Here is a 23,955-nt window from a genome sequence, read left to right on the forward strand (position 1 = left end):
GCGTTCGCAGGCCGCGTTGCAATACCGGAATACTATAGACAGATAAAGAGCTACACACAGCTGCCGCGTTGCTAGCGCTCTAAGGTGAAAGCGGTATATTCATGGAATACCAAATAAAAAGTACATACTTTTTCTTTTATTCGAGGACACTGGCCTTGACTCCTGTCTTTGATGAAAGTTTTAGGAATTTCGCCCACGAGGGCCGATGTGTATCAAAAAAAAACTTCGTAGGTAGCGCAAAATTTAGCGCGTACTTAATTACTATCTGATAAGTTACTGTTATTTCAAGTAACAGATATATGATACGTTCTCTGTTTAATCGAATAATAAACTGTCAGTGTTAAAACAGGGGATATCTAAGTGACTTGGCAACCTTCCCAGGTCTTTAACTGAATGGTGCATCATTGTTTATATTTTCTAATTTCAATTAGACCTAAATACAAAAATATTAACTAAAGTTCAATTTATAAGAATATTTATATTGCTTAGTGAAATCTGCATACATTTATGGAAGCTAATAACTCGAATGTATGACAAATACAGTAATCTGTACTAACCCATTAAGATAGGAGGCCCGTGCTTCCCAGTGAGATAAGTAATTATGTAATTCCGGAATATATTAATGTATATGTAGAGACAGTTTCTCTCGTCAATCTTGTAGTGTCACCTAATTCTTGTTTATTGCTTAGTATGTATTTTGATTATTAACAAAATTAAAACTTCCGGAAAACATCTACAAACAAAGGCGACCTAAGTCTGACCCGACTTTTCACGACCGGTGGCGTGTCGAGTGTATTTATAATACATTGCGTATGTTGTTAATTAACTACTATCTTGTGAGCATCTTGACCATGAAATTAACAGAGAATTCGCTGGCCACGTCGCCTTCGCGCATATTTGTAGCCAAGTCGTTAAATATTTGGATTTTCAACGTATTTGCTTATTCCTCTTGTGTTCAGATCGTTTTAATATAAAGTAATGTTAATGCTGATCGCATTATATAACAATAACATAAACAGGTTTTCGGGTAGTGTAATTACTTCTAATATTTCGCTATCCTACTGTTCATTTTCATCATTTTTATATTCAAGAAAAAATCTATAATCCATTTTTAACTTGAATCTAAATATAAACAAATGTGTCCTCTCCCAGACAGTCCACTCGTGACTCTCACGCTGGGCAGCACCCTCAACCCCCACGATATAAAGGAGGGGGACGACGTTTACTTCGAGTGCAACGTTCGGGCAACCCAGGGAGCACAGGATTTCATGGTTCATAATGTAAGTATATGCAGCAAGGTGGCTTACTACAGTCGCCATCGCCACTCGAACAGGCTTGCTTTGCCATTCTGCTGTCATTAGATCCAAAGCCACTGCTCTGAAAACAAAACACTCAACTTTACACTTACTTTACTTTACACAACTGTACACGTACTTTTTGCTTATTTACAAGTTTGAAAAGATCGTAAAGAATGCCAAATATTAAAAATAAAGCTTTTAGCTAACCTAATCAAACAATAGGGAAGGGATTCCCTGGTCGAACCTCGTCCGTGGGATCAACGCTGCTTGAACAATAATCATGATTATGACTTGACACAAACAAGAGTAACGGGGCGTGAGTACAGGTGTACTGAGAAAAATTAATGATTTTTTCAACTTTTTATCAGACGAATAATGACTTTACAGCTTCAAGCTAACAATAAATACACAACTTGGAAAAAATACACATTCGTTTTCGCAGTGTTTTTGATTACCACTATCGCAGGGTTACAGTTTTACGTCTGATTTAAAGTATTATGTTTCCTACAGATTGGTTTGAAGTATTGACTTGATTTTCGAATGAATGATTTTTTCTATTAACTATTTTCTTAAAAAATGCCTTATTTTACGTATTTAATAATGCTAAAACCGTCTTTCTTTGTGTGGCATACGGAAACTCCGTAACTCTGGCCGGTCGTACGCCACAAAATGATTATTGCTTGATTGTTGATGTTTATAGAGAGTGGACTGTATATAGGTGAAGAATGAAAGATGATTTTGAGATCTGGCACTGATGCAGCTTGAGAGTGAGAGAGAGAGAGTCGGGGAGCGCTTCTTATTTGTTGCTTATCCATACGCTGTCGCTCGGAGACTGAACGTTGTGGTCGGGACCGCGCTCGCTTTTTACCCGCGAGAATTACCTTAAAGGGATCGCGGTCCCCCACTCCTCCGCTCCCTTCCCCGCTCTCGCCCTACTCGTCTTTATTTTATTAAAAAGCTTAACTAATCCTAATACAATTTTAACAAATCTTAATACTAATACTTAAACCTAGTTAACAATAATATTTTGGGACTTTTTCCTTAATTCTGTAGCGCGGCCGCGAGTCGGTCCGCGCTACTGTCCCGCTCGCACCTAGGGGTTATACGTATAACCGTCCCGCTCACACGAGCGAGGTTATAAATATAACCACTGCGCCGGGTCCGGCGCCGCTCATTTGGCGCACGGACGCGACGCAGGCGGTGCGAGCTTATCCTACTAAATGAAACTAGGCGGTAAGTATTTCTTTATTGCACATAACTATACATATCACTTAAAACTAACTTATGCTATATACATGAAATTAGACGCCGTTCTGTACATTTCTCCCGCCGTCGCCGTGCGATCCCACTGGCAGAACGACGATCTTCCTCGCCGGCCTGCGTAGCACGTGTCCTCGGCTTGTAGTCACGTCGACGACTCGTACCACGCCGTCCTTGCCGGGGTAGATTCGTGTGATTCGTCCTCGGGGCCATGTGTTTCGGGGCATATTCGAGTCGCATATGATTACGACATCGCCGACTGCCGTCGCTCGCTCGCGCTGCGCTCTCGCTCCGCTGCTATGGGGCTCCCGCCGGTGTTGTAGTAGCGGTAGGTACTCTCGTACCCAGCGCCTCCAGAAGGTGTCGGCGAGTTGCTGGGCGCGCCGCCATTGTTGGCGCGCGTCGCCGTCGCTCTCTTCGAAGGTACCGGGGGCTGGCGAGTGGCAGTCGGGTCCGAGGAGGATCATGTTCGGGGTCAGCGCTGTCGGGTCATTGGGGTCGACCGACACGTGCGTTAGCGGGCGAGAGTTGACGGTCGCTTCGGCTTCCAGCAGCAGGGTGTGTAGGATCTCGTCGCTCGGGTATTTTTCATGGAGCGTGGCCTTCAGGGCCTCCTTCACCCCGCGGACCATTCTCTCCCAAGCTCCCGCCATGAAGGGGGCGGCAGCCGGGAGGAAGCGCCAGTTGATGCGGCGGGCCTCTGCTTCGTTCTTGACGGCTTCGCTAAGTTCTCGGGCGGCGCCTCGAAAGGCGGTAGCGTTGTCGCTCCATAGCTCCGTCGGGCACCCGCGCCGCGCAATGAAGCGGCGCAGGGCGTTGATGGCCGAGTCGGTGCTCAGGGAGACGACCACCTCCAAATGTACTGCCCTCGAAGTCAAGCAGGTGAACAAGGCGACGTGTCTCTTCTCGCGATGGCGTGCGACGGTCACTTCTAGCGGGCCGAAGTAGTCCAGGCCCGTGAATGAGAACGGGCGGGCTCCATAGGCGAGGCGCGCAGCGGGTAAGTCGCCGGTAGCGGGGGCGGCCGGTCTCGCTTTGCGCAGTAGGCAGCGGGCGCAGCGGGCGATGACCTCTTTTACCGCCGGGCGAATCTTCGCTATGTATACACGCTGGCGTAGCTCGTTGACTACTATCTCGGTCCCGCCGTGGTGCAATTTTTCATGTATATGCGCGATGTACAGCTTCGTATAATAATGTGTTCTATGTAACACCGCGGGATTCACCATCTCCTTTTGTATCGCGTCGGCCGCTGCGATTCTGCCGCGTAATCGCATCACTCCATCCGCGTCTATAAACACGCTGATTTTTGCGAGTCTGTCGTCCCTTTCTGGCGCGCGGCCGTCCGTAATGCGCTGTCTCTCTTGCGCGTAGGCATCTTTCTGCGACGCGCTCGTCAACAGCTGTTCGGCTTTGTTTATGTAGCGAGCCGGTAGCACGATGTATTTTTCGTGTTTTTCGGGCGCGATGCGGTTGCGTGGCACGTGAGCGGTCGGCGTGCGCCTGTCCCATTCTTCATCTTGAGACTGGTTAGCGCGCGTTCTCTTTCTGCGTGCTGCGGCGACGACTTGTGGTGCGGGCGACGATCTCTTGTGGCGGCAAAGGTCGATGAACTGCAGGACACGTGCAGTTGTTCTTAATAATCGCGTCCACTTCGAGAAGCGTTCGATTTCGGGCAAGTGGGCGTGGCGCGCGCGTTGGTCTTGAAGCGCGTTACATTTTTCTTTTCTTCGCCGGTAGCTGGAATTTCGACCTTATTTTCTTCGGGCCAAGAATCTTCTCTCTCGTACAAGAATAGCGGGCCGCGGAACCACCGATGTCTCGGACCGAATTCTTCCGGGGTGGCTCGCGTCGCGTCGTCGGCGACGTTATCCGCCGATGGTAGCCAGCGCCATTCATTTTTCTTGGTGAGGTCTTCTATCTCAGCGAGGCGATGCGCGACGAACGTCTTAAATGTGCGGGGCTCGGAGCGTATCCACGCTAGCGCCGTACGAGAGTCGCTCCAGTATGTGCGTCGGGCGACCTCGTAGTCGTGTTCGTCGGCGACCGTGTTGGCTAGTCGCGCGCCTAGCAGAGCGGCTTGCAGTTCGAGACGGGGCACGGAGATGGGTTTGTTCGGCGTGACGCGGCTCTTCCCTGCGGCGAGTGAGATGGTCACGCTGTCATCGGCATGAATTATGCGCCAATAGACAGCGGCCGCGTAAGCTTCTTGGCTCGCGTCCACAAATGTGTGAAGCTCGTAGCGCGCGCCCGGCGTTGCCCCGTAGCACCTAGGTACATGTAGGTCACCTAGGCGGTGCAGTTGTTGCAGCCACTCGCTCCATCGGTCGTGCAGCTCGGGGGGCAACTCTTCATCCCATGCAGTGTCGTATCGCCACGTGTCTTGCATGATGCGCTTTGCCGGTGTCGTGATGGGCGAGATGAGCCCTAGCGGGTCGAATATCGACATAATAAGGCTAAGGCCTCCCTCTTCGTTGGCGGACGTAGATTTTTCATTATTTCGACGGGTGCCCTTCTATTGTTGAGCCGGAAGCTGATACTATCTCTCTTCGTGTCCCACAGCAGGCCGAGTGTTTTTTCTATCTCGCTCCCGCCGATAGGGACCGTAGCTCCGTCTCGCTCGCTCCCGCCGATAAGGGACGTCGCGCCCTCTCGCTCGCTCCCGCCGGTAAGGACATCGCGCCTTCTCGCTCGCACTCGTTGTATGCCCATCCGCGTAATTCGAAGCCAGCCTTCTTGTGTATGAAATCGACGTCTTTTATTACGCGTCGTGCCTCTTCTGTCGTAGCGAAGCTTTGCAGGTAATCGTCCATGTAGTGATTTCTCTCGATTGCCCTGGCGGCGTCCGGGTACTCTTCGGCGTGTTCCCGCGCGTTTCTATTTTTTATGTACAGCGCGGTACACGGTGACGACGTAGCGCCGAAGATCACGGACGACATTCTGTATTCTTGCGCTTCGCCTTCGCGCCGATCGCCGCGCCATAAGAAGCGTAGGGCGTCTCTGTCTTCTTCGCGTATCTTGATCTGCATAAACATTTCCTTTATATCGGCGGAGACCGCCACGGCGTGCTGTCGGAACCGCATAATGACGCCGGGCAGGCTCTGCAGTAGGTCCGGGCCCGACAGGAGCATATCGTTGAGGCTGCGGCCGTGAGATTTGGCCGCCGCGTCGTGCACGAGTCGTATCTTCGGCTTGTCGGGATTGCAGACCGCGAAGTGTGGCAGGTACCATGTGCGGGCGCTAGGGGCGCGGCCGCGGGCTCGGCGTACTTAGACGTGAGTAAGTTGAGGACGCGCTCGTCGTATTGTTTCTTCAGCTGTTCGTCGCGATCGAGTTTGCGCTCGAGCGTGTGTAGTCGCTTGAGTGCGTCGGCTCGATTGTTGGGTATCTTGCCTCTCGCTCTCTCCATAGCAGCCCCGTTTCGAAACGTCCGTCGGGTAGGCGGCGACTCGTTTTTTCTAATATTTCGAGGGCTTGTAGCTCTGGATCGCTCTTCTGTTTTCTCGGCTCGATGGATAGCGACTCTAATGCGAAATAGTCGCGCATCATTTTTTCCATGTGATTAGCCGGTTCGGTCAGAGTGAGATGGGCACAGCAGTACGCCACGGGCTCCGCTTGTGAGGTACGGCACCCGTGTAATACCCAGCCTAGTAGCGTGCGCGACGCGACGAGTTGATCGCGCCGTCCTCTTCTAATTTCTTGCGAGATGATTAGCTCCCAATTGTCTTGGCCGATCAATATTTTCGGCGTGGCACGGCTGCATGTGACTTCATTCTTGATGTCTTCTAAATGTCGGCAGTCGCGTAGTTCTCGTTCACTTATCGACTGCGTCGCGAAGTCGAGGCTTGCCACGGTGCGCGCGTTATTTATTTGCAGCTCGTCGTCGCTGTATTTGCCTCGGATCGCCACGCCCACCCTCTTGCTTTTCTTGTGCGCTACCTCCGTCCCGCTCACTCCTTGGACCCACATTTGTTCGGTGGGACCGTCGAGACCGAGCACGTCGGCAACCGCTGCGTCGATGATGGTGACCGTGCTGCCGTCGTCTAATAGCGCGTATGTTTCGATGGTGGCTTGCGGCCCTCGCAGGACGACCGGCGCGATCTTGAGATAGGCGCGGCCCGTTTTGGTGGTTGCCGCGCCGACTTGTTCGATTGTCGCGTTCGTTGCTGGTTCGATCGGAGGCTGCGGCGGCCGCTTTGGAGCGTCGGGGGAGGCCGGCGATGGTTTCTCGTGATGCAGCAGACGATGGTGCCGCATGGGGCAGCCGCCGCGGCCGCACGGCTTAGCGCGGCACTCGTAGCGGCGGTGCTTGCTAATGAGACAGCGATAGCAAATGGTGTGTTTCTTCGCTATCTCCCATCGCTCGTTCGTGTCCGCCTTGATAAAATTCGGACACGTAGGTAGTTGGTGGCCTTCCTGCTTGCATTGAGGACACGGTGACTTTGCTTCTTTGCGCGATTTCGTGGCGGTTTCAGTGGTGGCGGGGTAGGCGCGTTCGACTTTTTTCTTTTTTATTTTGTTTTCTTGCTTCTCCGTAGACAGCTCGGGCGGCGCGTAGGGCGCGCATTTATCCGCTTCGCGGTTGAGAAATTCGGCGATCTTCTTTATTTCGGGTACGTCTTCGTTTATTGTTGCATAGTCGTACCACTTGCTTCGCAGGATCGGCGTTAGTTTGTCGACGATCGTGCGCAATACTTCCGGGGTGTGAAGGTATTGCGGGCGTTTGAGCATCTCGATTGTTGCTACTGTGTTAGCAACGCGGCTCGCGAAGATGCACAGGTCACGTGGGTTGTCTGTGAGTCTCGGGAGCGCTTTCATCTTTTCCATTTCGCCGATGAGGAGTGCGTCTGGTCTGCCGAATCTTCTTTGTAATGCGCTTACGACGTCGTCTGGCCGAGGCTGGCTGATGAGGAGCGCGCTTACCGCTTCCAAGGCGACCCCTTTGAGGGCCTTTCTAATGCGAGCGACGTTTTCGTTGGCCGTAAAGCTGGCCGCAGACTCGGTGTAGGCTGCTTGAAATTGGAGCCACTCGTTGCTGAGTCCGCTGAACGGCGGCAGGTCGGGAATATATTTGTTCGTTGATGATGACTTGCCGGCGTGGATTGCTTCTGTTAATGCTGCGGTCAGCATGGTGAGGTCCATTGCTGACTTGTGGGACTGCTCTTCATAATGGTCCCGCCGCTCGCGCTCTTTGTGTGTGTGCGTGGGCGGCCTTCTTTCTTCTCGTAATGTTCGTTCTTGATTGGGCGATCTTCTTATCCAATCAGCGATACGTTGTGAAGCCAGGTCGTCTTCTTCTTCTTCTGTGTCGGACAGCTCTGACTCCGCCGCCATCTTTTCTAGGCGGATTTTTTCTAGTTCAGCCTCGGCGCGCACGCGCTTCAGCTCCAGCTCGGCTAGCCGCTCCTTGGCCTCCAACCCCGCGAGGAGTCTCTTGCCGGAGGCCTTGGAGTGACGTGACCGAGCGGGCTTCTGCGGCGGTGCTTTTGTGACAGCTGGTGGTGGCATCTGCTGCGACGGTTGGCGAATGACGACCGTATCTGTACTGGCCGCGGGCGTGGCCTTAATACCCGAAGTGTCCACTTGATCCCTCGCACTTGTCGCGACGGATCCCGATGCTGATGCTGATACTTCGGTGGTGCCCGTGCCAGTCGTGGTCCCAGTTTCGCCGGAACTCGACGTGGTTGTTGTCAGGTTCGTACTAGTAGTCGCAGTGGTTTCACCGGCGCTGGACGACTCTTCTTTTGATTCTTTGCCGCTGTTGCTTCTTGTTAAAACCATCTTGAATTTCTTCTTGTTTCAGTGATCCGGTGCTGAATGGACCATTAAATGTGGCATACGGAAACTCCGTAACTCTGGCCGGTCGTACGCCACAAAATGATTATTGCTTGATTGTTGATGTTTATAGAGAGTGGACTGTATATAGGTGAAGAATGAAAGATGATTTTTGAGATCTGGCACTGATGCAGCTTGAGAGTGAGAGAGAGAGAGGAGTCGGGAGCGCTTCTTATTTGTTGCTTATCCATACGCTGTCGCTCGGAGACTGAACGTTGTGGTCGGGACCGCGCTCGCTTTTATACCCGCGAGAATTACCTTAAAGGGATCGCGGTCCCCCCACTCCTCCGCTCCCTTCCCCGCTCTCGCCCTACTCGTCTTTATTTTATTAAAAAGCTTAACTAATCCTAATACAATTTTAACAAATCTTAATACTAATACTTAAACCTAGTTAACGATAATATTTTGGGACATTTTCCTTAATTCTGTAGCGCGGCCCGCGAGTCGGTCCGCGCTACTGTCCCGCTCGCACCTATGGGGTTACACGTATAACCGTCCCGCTCACACGAGCGAGGTTATAAATATAACCACTGCGCCGGGTCCGGCGCCGCTCATTTGGCGCACGGACGCGACGCAGGCGGTTGCGAGCTTATCCTACTAAATTAAACTAGGCGGTAAGTATTTATTTATTGCACATAACTATACATATCACTTAAAACTAACTTAAGCTATATACATTGAAATTAGACGCCGTTCTGTACACTTTGTTTCGCCCTTTAGCTAAATTAAGGCCCTACCAGTGCCTGTTAAACTAACAACAAATTTTACATATTGTATTATGGCAGCACGAGAGACTAAAATAGCAGAGTAAGTAAATACAGTGCTACGTTAATTTTGTGAGCTATCATGTAGACATTACTCGGCAAATTAACGTACAATTATTATATTACATTGCGTTTAAAGCTGCACTTTGTTATTCAAACAATCTTTGCGCTTAAAATTAATTTTAAATAGCAGAAGTTCTACGTTTAGTATGACTACATTAATTTGTGCTCAGCATACATAAGTGATATGTATCTATGATATAGTATAGGTATTTGTGACTAATACAAATTAAATAAGATTGATTCCGGCATTATTTTGAAGACGTTATTTAATTTGAGAATATAAAGAGATAATAGCAGTTTATGTGCATAACTAAATACCACATTGTGTTATAAAATCTGACTAAATTATTTTACCGGATGGATTGGCTAGTTTGGCTGAATAACGACCAGATTGTTTTTCAGGATCGAACTAATTGGTTGATGTTCTAAGTATACGACATCAAATACGTCATTCGATATTGAATCAAAAATTACGATGAAAAACCTTTACAGGAGTAATAAGTCAAACTAACCCAACTATCTGCTGAATATATCGAATTAATTTTAGAACATTCTTTATGACTATTACAATTTAAACAACTAAGGATAATATGGCTTTGAAATCATGTTACTCTTTCCGCTATATTGGCAGGAATAAAAGCTAATTGATGGTTTGATATAGGGTGACCACAAAATCATGGGCTTGGCGAAGGGAGTGGATTGATTGCATTAACTTTATAACACTTCGCTTGCACTTTTTATGAGCGCCTCGCCTCGCATCGATGAGTATACCAACTGTTATCTTCAGTTTTTATCGTTTCAAAATTAAATTGGAAAATGATTTTTAGCTTTATAAACTACAGAATGTCAACGCGCTTGCATAAAAGCTTTTGCACTAATTTATTCAATAAATGGTTAACTAAACGATATTTTGATTGCATTCGCTGAGCGACCAAATTAAAATTTTGTCGTGAATTCATATTTTAAATAGAGTGCCTTTCAACCTATAATATTTAGTTTGTGGTTATAGTAACCATTGAGTCTCTCGTCAAGATTTAGACACTTAATCAATATTCACGATACTAAGAAATGATTTTGTAAAATTAATGCTATTCATGAATTTTCAATCAGGTAGGTACACAATTTGCTTTTTTACGAGTAATCAAAACCAAACAAGCCATTTCAATCGACTAAATGTGCAGGTGCTTTGTTGTGCTTGATTGACTGTCATCCTAGCTTTTCAAAACAAGGCCATTCCGTAATATTGCTTGGATATTTTCCAAATTTAAATTACGTCTATTAGCTTTTGTTAATAACGTAGCAATGAGTTAGATCCTGACGAATTCAGGTAATCGGAAAAACTTACTGAACTTAGGGACTATATTAATATATGGGCCTCTAACATCGGAAATCATTAGCTGATGGGTTGACTTTTCAATGTACCATCAGCCAAATACGTGGTCTATCACCCTAAAGTTGATAATCGTTGGCGTGTCATAAAAAATAGTGGAACTTTCAAGTTGACGTGTCTGTCAACTTGAAAGTTCCACTTTAGCGACATATTCATTGGATAGGAACTTGTTTAAAAGTTGATAGACCACTTATTTAGCTGATGGTACCTATGTATTAGAAATAAATTATCGGTGTGTAAAGATATCCAATCGAATTTTGAATAGCAGTAAAATTGTGACAGTAACGCGGCTACTTGCTAAAAAAATCTCGATTTAGCAGTGTCAAAATGTAGGGGATTGTCAAGCTTGAACAGGATTTAACAACTAATTTAAATAGTTTTTTCCATAATCGGTCACAAGACCGGACAGGAGGATATAATCATCGTAACTATGTATATGAAAGCTTCGACCACTCCCAACTCGTTACCTAATGTAATTTGCACGACTTTTCTTAAAACTCTAAACTAGGTTTTAATAGGTATGAGACTTCCACCATCTAAAAGCAATCCATTTACTAGGATAGATCCGTGACACAGAATATGACTTCGGGCATCATCGTCAGTACCCGGTCCTTGGTTCTTCAGAAGGTCACAAGACAAGAGGCAGGCGGGTACGCTTGCAAAGCTGCTAACGCCAGGGGCGAGACTTCGAGCGAGGTCGTCAGGCTACGGGTGCAGTGTAAGTGGATCAGCAATTTCTTAAATATTTCTCATTCATGCATTAAGAATGCAGACATATTGAGACACGTATTTCTTTAAATTAATTTTGATTGTATTATTATATTAGAAGAAAAGGCCTGACTGACTAGCTCTTCAAACCCCAAGTATTTGGATCTAGAATAATTAAACTTTGCATATAGGTTCCTTTTAGTATGCATGAGTGAACAGGCTGTTACTGAACCGGTGAGACACATTTGGCCTCATCTGAACTTAACATCAGGTGAGATAGGGGTCAATCACGGTCAGTTTTATGCAAAAAAAAAAGTTGTGCACAAAGAACAAAGATGAATTTTGTGAATGATGAATTCTGCAATATCTAATATAATATAATCTGTTCGATGCTGCCAATCAACTATGGGTACTCCCAATGAGTGAACGCTAGACACAATATCAATATGAATGCATTCTGAGAACGTCAATTTGTATATACTTTTAAGACTATAAATAAAATATGTGCAATATTCAAAGTAGTAAATTATGCACAGTGAATAGTAAAAATGCATACCAAAATCAGTCTAGACAAGGCAGGTGGCAATTTATTAGAAGATACACGAGAGAATATTTTAAATTAAGTAAGTGGTTTTATACACCTAAGTTTAAAAGACGTATCTCGTAAAACACGTGCAAAGAAATAATATGGTACACTATCGAATAACTGAAAACTGCCTAATTAGTTATTCAGGATTCATCATCATCATCCCGGCCTATATACGTCCCACTGTTGGACACAGACCTCCTCTCAGAATGAGAGGGCTTGGGCCGTAGTTCCCATATGGGTCCAATGCGGATTGGGAACTTCACACACACCATTGAATTACTTCGCAGGTTTGTGCAGGTTTCCTCACGATGTTTTCATTCACGGCAAAGCTTGTAGTAAATTTCAAATGTGATTTCGTACAAGAATTTCGTAAAATCGAAAAAAATAGAATTGCAAAAAATTCAAAAAATAATTTCGCAATATGTGTGACAGTTAAGTCAAATTACATGAATCTGAAATTGTGTGTACATTATGATTAGATTAGTTTTCAAATCATGTTATTGTGTAGAGTAATACAAATTCATTTAAACATCCACCTACAACAGAGTTTAAAAGTATCACAGCAGGAAATCTAAACCGCACCTATCTATCAGGCATAGTTTCCATAATTCCCGTAATTACCATCAAATATGTAACCCCATGACATATATCGAGACCATAAAATGTCACTGCGCAGTATGAATTACACTGCTATAAATACTGACGTGTCCGCAGTAGGTATTCAAATGTTCGCGGTCGGATCGATGCATCTACCCACTTCCTTCCGCCCATCGTCCGCATAGTAATTGCCGAGGAAAGTCGGTAAGGCCAGTAAATCATCGAAATTATACCCCAATATTACCACGATTCACAGTTGCGCAATCTGTTGTTCCATAGCTTCACTTTAAATCATAGAGCTTTGCTTTAGTTAGCGCTCGTCCCGAATAAATTTCACAAACGAAAACATTCGCGCGCAGGTACATCGCTCGTTCCACCTATTTTATTTCTGTGAAACCATTACTAAACAAAATTTCTTTTATTTCGGTGCAATAAACAGTTGAAGTGTTCACAAACTCCGAACTCAGTTTTGCTGTGTAGTTTTATCAAGTGAGCCAACATTTTATTGTAGAAATTTATTTTATTACATCATAGTTTTGAAAAGTTCTGCAATACAATCGAAGAACTCTAAAGACAAAGTAAATAAGATGAGCTATTGTGCCTGTTAATTTCAAAACGCATTTGTTTCACTCAATGTTAAAAAGTTTACAGATGCACGGTCCAATTTACAAGAGCATTTCGAGTAAACGTGTCCCTTAAAGAAAATTATTCCTGCAAATAATTTAAATTCACATTGTTGTTCGCGAATCCCGTTACCTTTATACCGGGAACAATGTAAATCAACAACGACGTCCGGGGTAAGATTAATTATACAATTCTATATTGGCGCATCGAATAGCTTCCTTCCGCGACCACTGACCGCCCTTAATTGCCATCCAGCCACGTGAGAGAAGACGAAATAATTACAACCGGGAAAATAAATTCTAAGTTTGATTTACATGTTTTTTACGAGTGGAAAATTGATGTTTTTCGGTTTGCCAATTTATAGGTTCCAGTTTTACACGATGCTAAGCTTTATTTACATGTTGTTTTTGGGGTTTGAACGGGGTGTTAAAAATATGAAATCATAAAATGATAATTAGTTGAAAACTCTCGCCAGTAAGCTTCATGCGAGTTCAACGACTTTGTAATAGGTTCTTCAAAGTTTGGAGGCCGGGAACTTAAAAGTAACAAACAAACTTCGCTTGGGATATTGATTAGATCAACAGTAGATTGCGCTTGATGAAGAATAATAACGCTTCATGTCATCATAACAATTATACTTTTAATAATTTATATTGACAGGTTGGCTTTCGGATTACTGGAATTTCTGGGTTAAAAGTATCATTATTACAATAGTTAGAAGAATGTTTTATTGTTACTTAGAGCACCCTCGATATGCAACGTGATGTGATTTAACGAGGTTTTGCCATTTGCTTAAAAAAACCTTTAGAACCAGCTAAGTGCGCGTCGAGCCACGTGCATTAAAGGGTTCCCTACCTAATAACATGAGACAAATATTCGATATTAAGTTTTGATCGACTACTACTCGTAAACTCGTAAAACCTACTAAGCTATGATAGTTTTTCTTTTTAATTCGTAAATACTACTTTTATAATTGTGATTTGTTTTCAGTTTTTCACGCCAACGGCCAAACTTGTGAGACAGTAACAAACTTTGGAACTTAATATTTTGCAACGGGATCCTTGAATTGAAAAATTATATTATTATTCTTCTTTGGTCCCCCTTTTATGTCCAACAGTGGACGTCTTTTGGCTTTTGGCTGATCATGATGAGTCTTCATTTTTCACTGTGATTTTTAAATACAGATGCGCCTGTCTGCGCGGAGCCGTCCCCACAAGTGGTCGGCGCGGCGTTGGACGAGGCGTTACATGTCCGATGTTCCGTACACGCTGATCCTGCGCAAGTCTCGTTCCTATGGGAGTTCAATAACAGCGGAGAGAGCTTCAATGTGTCTCCTGCTAGATACGGTAAGTTTGCTATTATATATAAATTAAATTAAATTAAACTTTATTTCAGACGTTTTTACATCCATATAATAGTGTTAGTAATTCTTAATCTATGTTAGTTTATCGCCTACTTAAATCTAAATCGCGCTACAGCCTTTACTTGACCGACCCAGTACGCCAGAATGGGGCAGTCGTACCTATCAGCTATGACACTCAGGATGCTGTTAGTACTCTTCCTGAGTCTGCCCATATAAAGATGGCTATTAAATTTAAACAAGTAAAGCGCTGCATATATTTGTGTGATATTAGAACTTGTCCAAATTCGTTCTTACCCATTATTTGTACTTTGATTGAAAACGCTTTTGCTGAAAGTGAATCCGACTAATATTGTACATGCGAAAGTTTGTATGTTAGTTATTATTTAACGCTAGCATGAAACCGCAGTTAAACGCTACTAATCTTTTTAATGTATATGTGACTATTTTATCGATATTATTATATAGTTATTGACTCTAGTCTGTAATTTATATTCTTGTTATATAGGTACAGTGAACAGCAGTATAAGTGAACTTAGATACACGCCGGCCAGTGAGCGAGATTACGGTGCGCTGACTTGCAGGGGAACCAATAGCGTCGGAATCCAAGCCAAACCTTGTGTGTTCCAAATTGTTCCAGCAGGTATGTATTTTCCTTGAAGTTTATCAATCAATGATACCTATTCCATAATATTTTAAACTCACCACTTTGTTCTTTTGTCGCTCTATGTCTTAAAATAAATCTTTTATCCGTTTATTAGCAAGACCATCACCGCCACGAAATTGCACAGTCTCCACTGGTAACGGATCAAACTGGATCGAGGATTCAAGCAGCCAGGATGTTGGGGATTCTCTCGTTATTCGCTGCGTGGCCGGTTACGATGGTGGCTTGCCGCAACTAGTGGTGCTAGAGGCTTTCGACTCAATCAGCGGGCTGACGCGGTTCAACATCACCGCTAATGAGACTGGTGGGTTCTAAATTTGCCAACAGTTGTTTTTTTTTTAATTGCCTAATAGGAGTATGTATGTGTCCGTAATAAAATAGCAAACACACTTTACACCATAAAATATATTTACACACAAACAGAAGTACGGAAGAAATTAATAATATATATACAAAACGATGGGAAAACACAATAAACTAAAATAGGATTTTCTAAGAGTACAGAATAAGTGTCATTGGTGATGTCGAACGTCTGTACACGCACATGCGCATTATGAATGATCAAAACGGAAGCGGAAATACAGTCGCCACATGCCTTCCATGAAAAAAAAAGATTCATAAGATACTTCTATTTTTATAACATTCTGCCTATCATAAAAATATATAAAAGGGAACATCGTGCTGAAAGAGGATGTAAGGAATAGAAAAACAACTAACTTGTTCATAGTTTTACTAACTGTTCTAAATTGCATTGCACCGTCTCGTTAGTCTCTTAGGTGCAAACTAATTTACATTAGGTACCTCTAAATACATAAAATAAAGCAAGTAGCATAAGTAAGCTCACGTTGTAGGCACTTGTAAAATATTCCAATCACCCCAGTTAAAGCAGATGCAAAGCTTTTCATAATGACTTCCAATTTAAGTCCCTACTTCTTGAATGCTATTGTGAATTTGTATCCATCTCCCACGCTGCAAGAGTTGATGCTTTGTAATGAGACGTGGGTTGGCACTCATCAATGATGTAGCAAACTCGAGACGTTAATACACTTCAACACAAGTTTTGTTGTTTACAAAGTTTCCAAATTACTCAAAACTTTCAAACATTTTTGATAAACGAATCTAATAATTTTTCTAAAAATTAAATAAAAGCACTTTATCTGAAAATGTTATAAAAAATCAATTTTGTTTTGATAGATGGTGTTGCAATATTTTTGGTGCCTGTTGGAGCGCTCTGGTCGATTGGTGGTAACCTACAGTTAACTGTCCACGCTAGAAATGACAAAGGGAATTCAGATCGGATAACTCTGCATTCGCTGGCTTATCGAGACCCTGAGAGAAGAACTGGTAAGTTACTTTTTATCCTTTCGGAACATGATATCCGTTTCCCAAAACATCCCAATTTATACATCCGTTATCGTCACTACCGCTTCCGATTTAATGTGTTTAATTTTTTCAAAAGATACGTTTGGTTCGATTTTACTTTCCCAAAACACCTATTTTGGAAACGACTGTCGCCGTTACTGCCGTTTCCTATGTACTCCGTTTAATGTACGTAATGTAATGTACAAAAGATAGCCGATACCCAGAAATACCTAATTCCAAAACGATCGTCCCCGTCACTATCGATGCCTAAACATATTATAATCCGTACCAGAACGGTTGCTCCTATTTGGTTAGTAATATTTTTTTAGTTATGTTTGTAACTGTCAGAGAGAGAGAGAGAGAGAGATGATGCTTGTTGATTATATTTAGTCTCATTTTTGTCATTGTACCAGGTCACCTATCCGTACCAAGCCGGGCTGGCGGGTAGTCAAAAAATAAATACTTAACTTTAACTATTTAGAGTGCACTTTCACGTAACTAGTAACAAAAGGCCACACGAGATTTTTTTGAAACGAAATAGTTTTTGTATTTCTATTTATATTCTTGCTTGCTTAGTTGACACAAGCGCTAATGTGTATATTTTTTAAGCATTAGCACTAGGAACAAAGTGCTTATTTAAGTAACTAAGATATTAAATAGTCACATTACAACCAAGGATTCTACAGCTATAAATTTCAAACTAAGCCTCTCTAAGAGCTAATTTAATTTTTAAAAGGTAATCAAGTTTTATGTTAAAAATTACAAGCTACTTCGAGTAATTTAAAGTTTAAAGATAATCGTGTTTAGGTAAATAATTAAGTCTAACTGTTTTTAATGATTCACGGGTAATTATACATTAAAAATTACCTTCAATAAGCTCTGGGTATTTCGATGCAGTTGCATGCATCATACTTAATTACGTTAGTAGGTACTATTATATATGTCGGCGGCCGATCGTAAAATCCGCCAGATCACGAACTTCCTAGGCATATCGTGAAATGCCGCCATTTCATGATATGCCTAAAAGTTAGCCAGGCATATCAGGATGTGCCTGAGAAACAACATGGCAGATCGATTAGAGCAACGCATTCGTCGATATTCCTAGCTCTATACCGGGCACATCGTGATTTTCCGAAAAAAATAAAAATTACCTAAAGTTTTGATAATTATCAGCTTTAAATTCAATTAAGCACATGTGAAATTAAAAATATGTCTTGAACTATGTAAGTTAAAGGAATAAATTAAATTTAATAGTAATGAAAGGAAGAAGCTGATTTTTTTTACCTACTTACCCTTTTTAGGGTTCTGGAGCCAAAATGGCAAAAACGGAACCCTTATAGTTTCGCCATGTCTGTCTGTCTGTCTGTCATGTCTGTCTCAGGGACTATCAATGCTAGAAAGCTGTAATTTTGCACGGATATATAAGTAAACTATGCCGACAAAATGGTACAATTAAAAAATATTCAACTTTAAAGTGCAAATTTTCATTAAAATCGAGCGTCCCCCCCCCCTCTAAAATCTAAAGCGGTGGGTGGAAAAATTTGAAAAATTTCAGGATAGTAGGAAGTATATCAAATTTCAAGGAAAACTATAACGGCTAAGTTTGCTTGAGAATTATTAGTAGTTTATGAGTAAATAGCAGCCTAAGGTATAAAATATAACTAAACTTGGAAGATTCCATATAAAATACGAAATCCCGAGAAAGATATTACTTAATTTTTTCGTAATGGCTACGGAACCCTATTTTGGGCGTGTCCGACGCGCTCTTGGCCGGTTTTTTGTTGTTAAATTATAAGTAAAGACCTTAAAATATTTTTGTCTTAACAGATGGTGGGAGCGGTCTGGTTGCAGGGATGTCGTCGACTACATTTTGGGCGATCATTCTAACTCTAGTCGTTGGATTCTGCGCAGTCGTTTTCATCGCAATTTTACTACGGAGAAAAAAGTAAGTTCACAGAACTATAACCACAAGCTGCAAAAGCTAAAAAATAATAATTTAAATTAACAAAATATTTGTATGCTCTCATTATTTAGTAAAGCTGGCTTAATACAAGTACTATAACAGTAAATTTAATGAGTTTTCACTGCAGTGTAAATATTTCATACCGATAAAAAAATATAAACCTTGTGGTTTAACGATTTATTAAGATCAAACCATGTGTCAATTTCAAGATTCAAGCTGGCTTACATTAGCATTTATCCCGGGCACTTTACAAGGCTCATTATTATTATAGAGCCAGTTTTAATTTAATGAAGAAAATTTATAAAGTAGGTAATTTACCTTCTTTATAAATTTTACAAGAATTCTTTTAAGTGATTTTTCTTTCCTTTTTAATAGGGCAGCATTGCCGACAAAGCAGCAATCACCGGAGTTGCAATTAAACGCGGGCGACGGTCAATACGTAGTCGCGTACACGCTCAAACCACCCAAGCAAGCGCAGCCTGACATATTAAATCCACCTCCTGGTAAGACTAACGAAACTAACACACACACACACTAACGTAGTAATAAGATTATTGCTACTAACACAATATGAACTGATTGTTTGAAATAAATGATTATTATTATTATTATTATTATTAAGACTTAATAATGTAGCTGATTTCTTCTGTGGTAGAGCATTTATGAATGTTTTGTACGGTAGCTTTTTAGTTGTTGCTGTAAAGTTAAGCGCACAGAAATGAGACGAATTAAAAAAAAATTTTTTTTTTTAATTTTTTGCGTTTGGTTTCGTGACACTCATTTCATTTTAAGTGTAATATATCTGGTATCTGAAATGACTCAAGAATGGTTCTACGATTTTGTCGAGGGTACAAAATGTGGAAAATAACCTGAAAGTAAATAGATACAAGAAAAAACAGACTACTGTTTGGTAACTCCAAAAGGTAAAACAAAATTAAATAGGACCAAACGGGAACTATACATAAAAAGTTTTTTTTTATTTCAAATCGTTCCATAAACACTTATAGGTAACACCTCCGATCAACGATTGGTAACACCTTTCATTATTTTGTTGATTTAGTTTTTACTGCCTATTTCGATTTATTAAAAATAATTAATAAAGTAATACAATTTGCCTGATCAAGCTTTTAGTTCTAAATAATACGTTAATTTGTATTTAAAATTATTTAGAATTTATTATGTACTAAATTCAATTTCCATAAAGCTTACCTCGTGAAAAGCTAATGTCACCCGTCATTTGCAAAATCATAATTTTAACCTAGAACTTTGTTGGTAATCCGAATAGGATTGCTAGGCGAGATCAAAGCCACGTTTGTGTTTAGCCAGGTGGCTGAAACATTTACCTAAGCTTTCGGGATGTTTTTCAGCCATTTCTAAAAAGCTTTTGTTTGGTTTTGCTCCGTGACATTTTTGAGGTCACGAGTAGGTATGTTTACCGTAGAGACACGTGTAAGGCTTCAGAATAAATTATTTTTGCAGCTGTTACTAGGTAATAATGGAGTTAGGTTTTTGTGTATGTTTGGGCTGTGGGAAAAAAAACAGTTTGTAGGTGGGGTATCAAAAATAAAAAAACAGGAGCCTTAATCCTTTCGACTGCCATGATTTTATAAGTCCTGTATGTTAGTCATAATTTTTTTCCCGTTGAAACCGTACATTTTTCATAATTTTTAAATGTTCATTCTGTAGAACTCTATAGATTAGGTTAGGTTTGTTTTATAACAATTCTGAAAAATAAATGGTTTCAGACCAAAAAAAAGAGTTATGTCAAACATTACACTCTATATAGACCCGCCTTAATGATTACTCAAAGTAATTAAATAAAACTATAACTAGTGCAGCAAAACTAAGAGCCCATGAGCACAGAAGGTGCCCGTAGACCCTAGTCAGGCCGGCATAAATCAAACAACGTAGAATTTGGTATCACAAAATATTGTTTATTAATTTTTTATGCCGCTAAAGGATGAAAATCACAAACACAATAAAATTGTTATAAAAAATTAACCAAAAGATAAATAAAAAATAAACACAAAACAGAGTTTATAAGTATAAGAAACAGACCGAAAGTCCTGTAAAAAAACATAAACACATAGACACAAAAACGCGTTGCGAGGCGGAACATTGGTTGGCTAAACGGTATAATCTGATACAAATAATTTAAAAAGTTAGTGCCAGATGTATATAAGGTCCAAATAAAACCGAAACAACGGAAGCGCTTATGTTAAGCCTTAAATTTGAATTTTGGGAAATAGCACCATGTGTAAACAAATATGTAAGGCCCTCAACATTAGGAGCAAATGCCCCCTCCTTCATGATGAACACTGGCTGTAAAACTCTAGTAGTACCTGATTTCATGCATGAAATGTGGAAACTAGTAACTTGCCCTTAGGAGAAAAAGCAGGGGTAAAGTAATTTTGAGAAACCTAACGTATGAAGATTTCACGCATACAGAAAATTTGGCACTGAACAGATTATTTAATCTAACCAATGTGTAAATTTACAAGTCTCCCTCTCCTTGTCCGCGTCTCAACAGCCCGCGAGGTAATACTGAAGGGCTGAGGCTGGTAACCTCCGCAACCAAGCGTACGGTAAAAATGTCCGGAAGATGATACCCGATTCAGGCTGGCCGGAGTAACGGTCGGGCTGGAAATAATTTTATAAATTAGCCCACAACAAAGCAAAAGACCTAGCCTAAACGACCCTAAGCGTCAATGAATTATAACACTTACCTACCCGATGGAAAATCGGCACTACTAGCGGCACTTCTGTAACTTCGCCAACACGGCACAGAAAAAAAAATCACAAAATCCAGGACTGATTACCAGTAATAACTTTGCAAGAAAATAGCACTTCAGGAAAGAAAGCAGTGTTCCGCACTCCACAACCAATGTTCTAAGAATGACTCTAACACAAAACGCCAAAGGAACAGCCAAGACACAAATTTAAATTTCAAAATTCACACCAAAAATCAACTACCTAGTATTAAGACGTAAACAGCCAGCACAAAGCCGGTCAGTGAAAACGAATGAAAATAACCAAAAAGTATGCAACAAGCAACTCGCATGCAGCGTTGTAATGCTGCACTAGATAGTGTCATCATCATCATCCCAACCTGTATACATCCCAATGCTAGACGCAGGCCTCTTCTCAGAATGTGAGGGCTTGGGCCGTAGTTTCCACGCGGGCCCAGTGCGGATTGGGAACTTAATTAATATAATAAAAGAAAAGTGTATTTACCAACCCACTGTTATTTACAGACACATCACATAAATCTAGAATATTAGTGTAATTATGTAGATAAAATTATTTTTTTTACTAACAAAATTTGGAGCTATCACTTTTACCTATATATTTTAAATGGAAAAGGGTCACTAATTGAGTTTATCAATTTAAAATCTCCTTAACTGTTTTTAAAATTGGCCCTTTAAATTCCGATATCTGATTATAAATCTACAATACAATACAAATAATTAAAGCTTACATGATCCGTAAAAATCGTAAGCATAAATAAGTTTGTTGAATTTTATTATTTTTATTTGACTCACAAAGCAAGGATTTGAGCTCCACATTGAAATTTTCCACTTCAGACGGCGATCCGCTGCCAAAGCGGTGTCCAGAAGCGGTCAAGAACGGGCCGCTACGCGACGAGTGGTCGAGTGAGCGTGGGGTTGCTCACGAAGAGCCGCGCGCGGTAAGTGCGACTGCATACGACTATGTACAAGACTGTCTACAAATACATATTTATATGTATGCACCTTTAGGGCTCTGTATCTCTCATCTTATTTTAGTTACACTCTGTTCGGTGCAGATGAAAGGCTCTCCACTTCTCTCTACTCAAACGCTGCCACCTTTACCTCCTTATATGTCATGACTGCTAGCTTCTCCTTTATTTGCTCTGTATATTCGAGAGCAAAAACGGAACCTTTATCCTATAAACTTTATAGAATCACTCCTTTGTCTCCGTTCTCCGTCTGTCACTGCCAATTTGCTCCGAATTTGGATTAATTAAGGGGGTTGCTCTTCCATACAAACCTACGGACACCCCGCATAGCTTCCACGGACATGTTTTCTTAGAGGATTTTTTGAGAATAGTAAATTATGGATATGCTCTTCAAGCAAAATCCAAAAAAAAGTAACTTTATTGCATCAAAAGTGCAGCGTGATGCAGTAAATTTTGATGCATTTTACCATTGTATGAGTACAACTGACAGTGTTCGCAGCGAGCATGTAGTGACATCTTATATGGGTGCGTGAGTCAATGTCACAAAATCAAACTATTGTAAATAGGTATCGACTATTTCGTGTGGTCACGTGACCATCACCTTTGGCTCAGATAATACGACAACTAAATGAAGAAAGCATGAGATCACTGAGAGATCAAGTTCAAGTTTCTGAGTCTAGTATCTACTTTTTTTGTTTTTAAATCTGTTATTTTCGGAAGTTGAAACGCCTAAACTATTATTTCTGATTAATGCAAGGAGGCAAACTGTAAGTAAGACAAAAATAGGTAAGTTACTTTTAAAATTGTCATTTAAAATAATAATTATTTAAGTAAAAGCCCCAGTCCTCGGCAAAAATTATAACATTGCATACTTTACATACATTATAATGCGGTGCTTCGATCTAGGACAAGTGGTTTAAATTCAACTTACAAATTCTGAACAGATATTAGTTATTTACTCTTACGTAGACAGTAGCGCCACTAATTTATATAAAGCATATTTATTCTCACAATAAAAGTGCTAGGTGTAATCACTAAACTAATTAGTTAAAAAAAGGTCTACATTCAACATACATTGCATGTGTATGTATGAATATCAAGTTTTACAGTGAGGCTCAAATAAATTCCTACATATCACGGCATTTTTACGGCCGCTAAATCTAGGCTCGGTGAATAATAGTAGATTATTGTCGTGGCCTGGAAGTAGGCAATTGCTGGCTGAGTATGAGTATTAAACGGACGAGCTTGCGAGTCCGTTTAACTAATACGAAGCCAGCAATTGCTATTCCAGCCGAGACTAATATAAAGCTTTTCTCAAAAATGGTGAATAATTCTGAAATAGAATAAACTTTTTCTCAAAATATATTGTAAAATTTAATTTTATTCCAATATTTTTCTTATGCTTTCCCGCCTTTTTTCATTAAAAAATAAACTGCAGGTGTATTTTTCCACCGAAAACACCACAAGCTATTTCAGACCCAATAGAAAAAGTCCGGAGTTCCAACAAAATATCTGATACCGGCCATTAGACTTGGCTGTATGTATACGACTTGTGCCAATATTGCCATGGCCTTTTTAACTTTAAAAAAAATGTGACTGATTGCAGGCGCGCTAATTCATTATTGTCGAGCTAGCGCGCCTGCAATCGTTTTAACTTTTTAATTTTTCGCTGACCATAAACTATGCACTTCACCTTCTGATATGTAAAGAATAATGTCAACTTTTACGGTCATTTTGAGAAAAAAGGTTTTCACAATCGAAGT

The 23,955-nt window shown here is 41.5% G+C and overlaps 1 protein-coding gene across 1 annotated transcript in view; it reads left to right on the forward strand.

Moving 5' to 3' along the window:
* LOC141432705 (neural cell adhesion molecule 1-like) overlaps positions 1 to 23,955 on the forward strand; it is a 202,956-nt gene that overhangs the window by 167,881 nt on the left and 11,120 nt on the right. The window contains exons 10-17 of the mRNA XM_074094438.1: positions 11,166 to 11,325; positions 14,310 to 14,471; positions 14,994 to 15,128; positions 15,247 to 15,453; positions 16,344 to 16,493; positions 18,339 to 18,456; positions 18,850 to 18,977; positions 22,059 to 22,162. Of these exons, the coding sequence (XP_073950539.1) occupies positions 11,166 to 11,325; positions 14,310 to 14,471; positions 14,994 to 15,128; positions 15,247 to 15,453; positions 16,344 to 16,493; positions 18,339 to 18,456; positions 18,850 to 18,977; positions 22,059 to 22,162 (1,164 nt within the window). The remainder of the gene's footprint in view (positions 1 to 11,165; positions 11,326 to 14,309; positions 14,472 to 14,993; positions 15,129 to 15,246; positions 15,454 to 16,343; positions 16,494 to 18,338; positions 18,457 to 18,849; positions 18,978 to 22,058; positions 22,163 to 23,955) is intronic.

The sequence above is a fragment of the Choristoneura fumiferana genome, chromosome 11, assembly GCF_025370935.1.
Source record: "Choristoneura fumiferana chromosome 11, NRCan_CFum_1, whole genome shotgun sequence".
Taxonomy (NCBI): Eukaryota; Metazoa; Arthropoda; class Insecta; order Lepidoptera; family Tortricidae; genus Choristoneura; species Choristoneura fumiferana.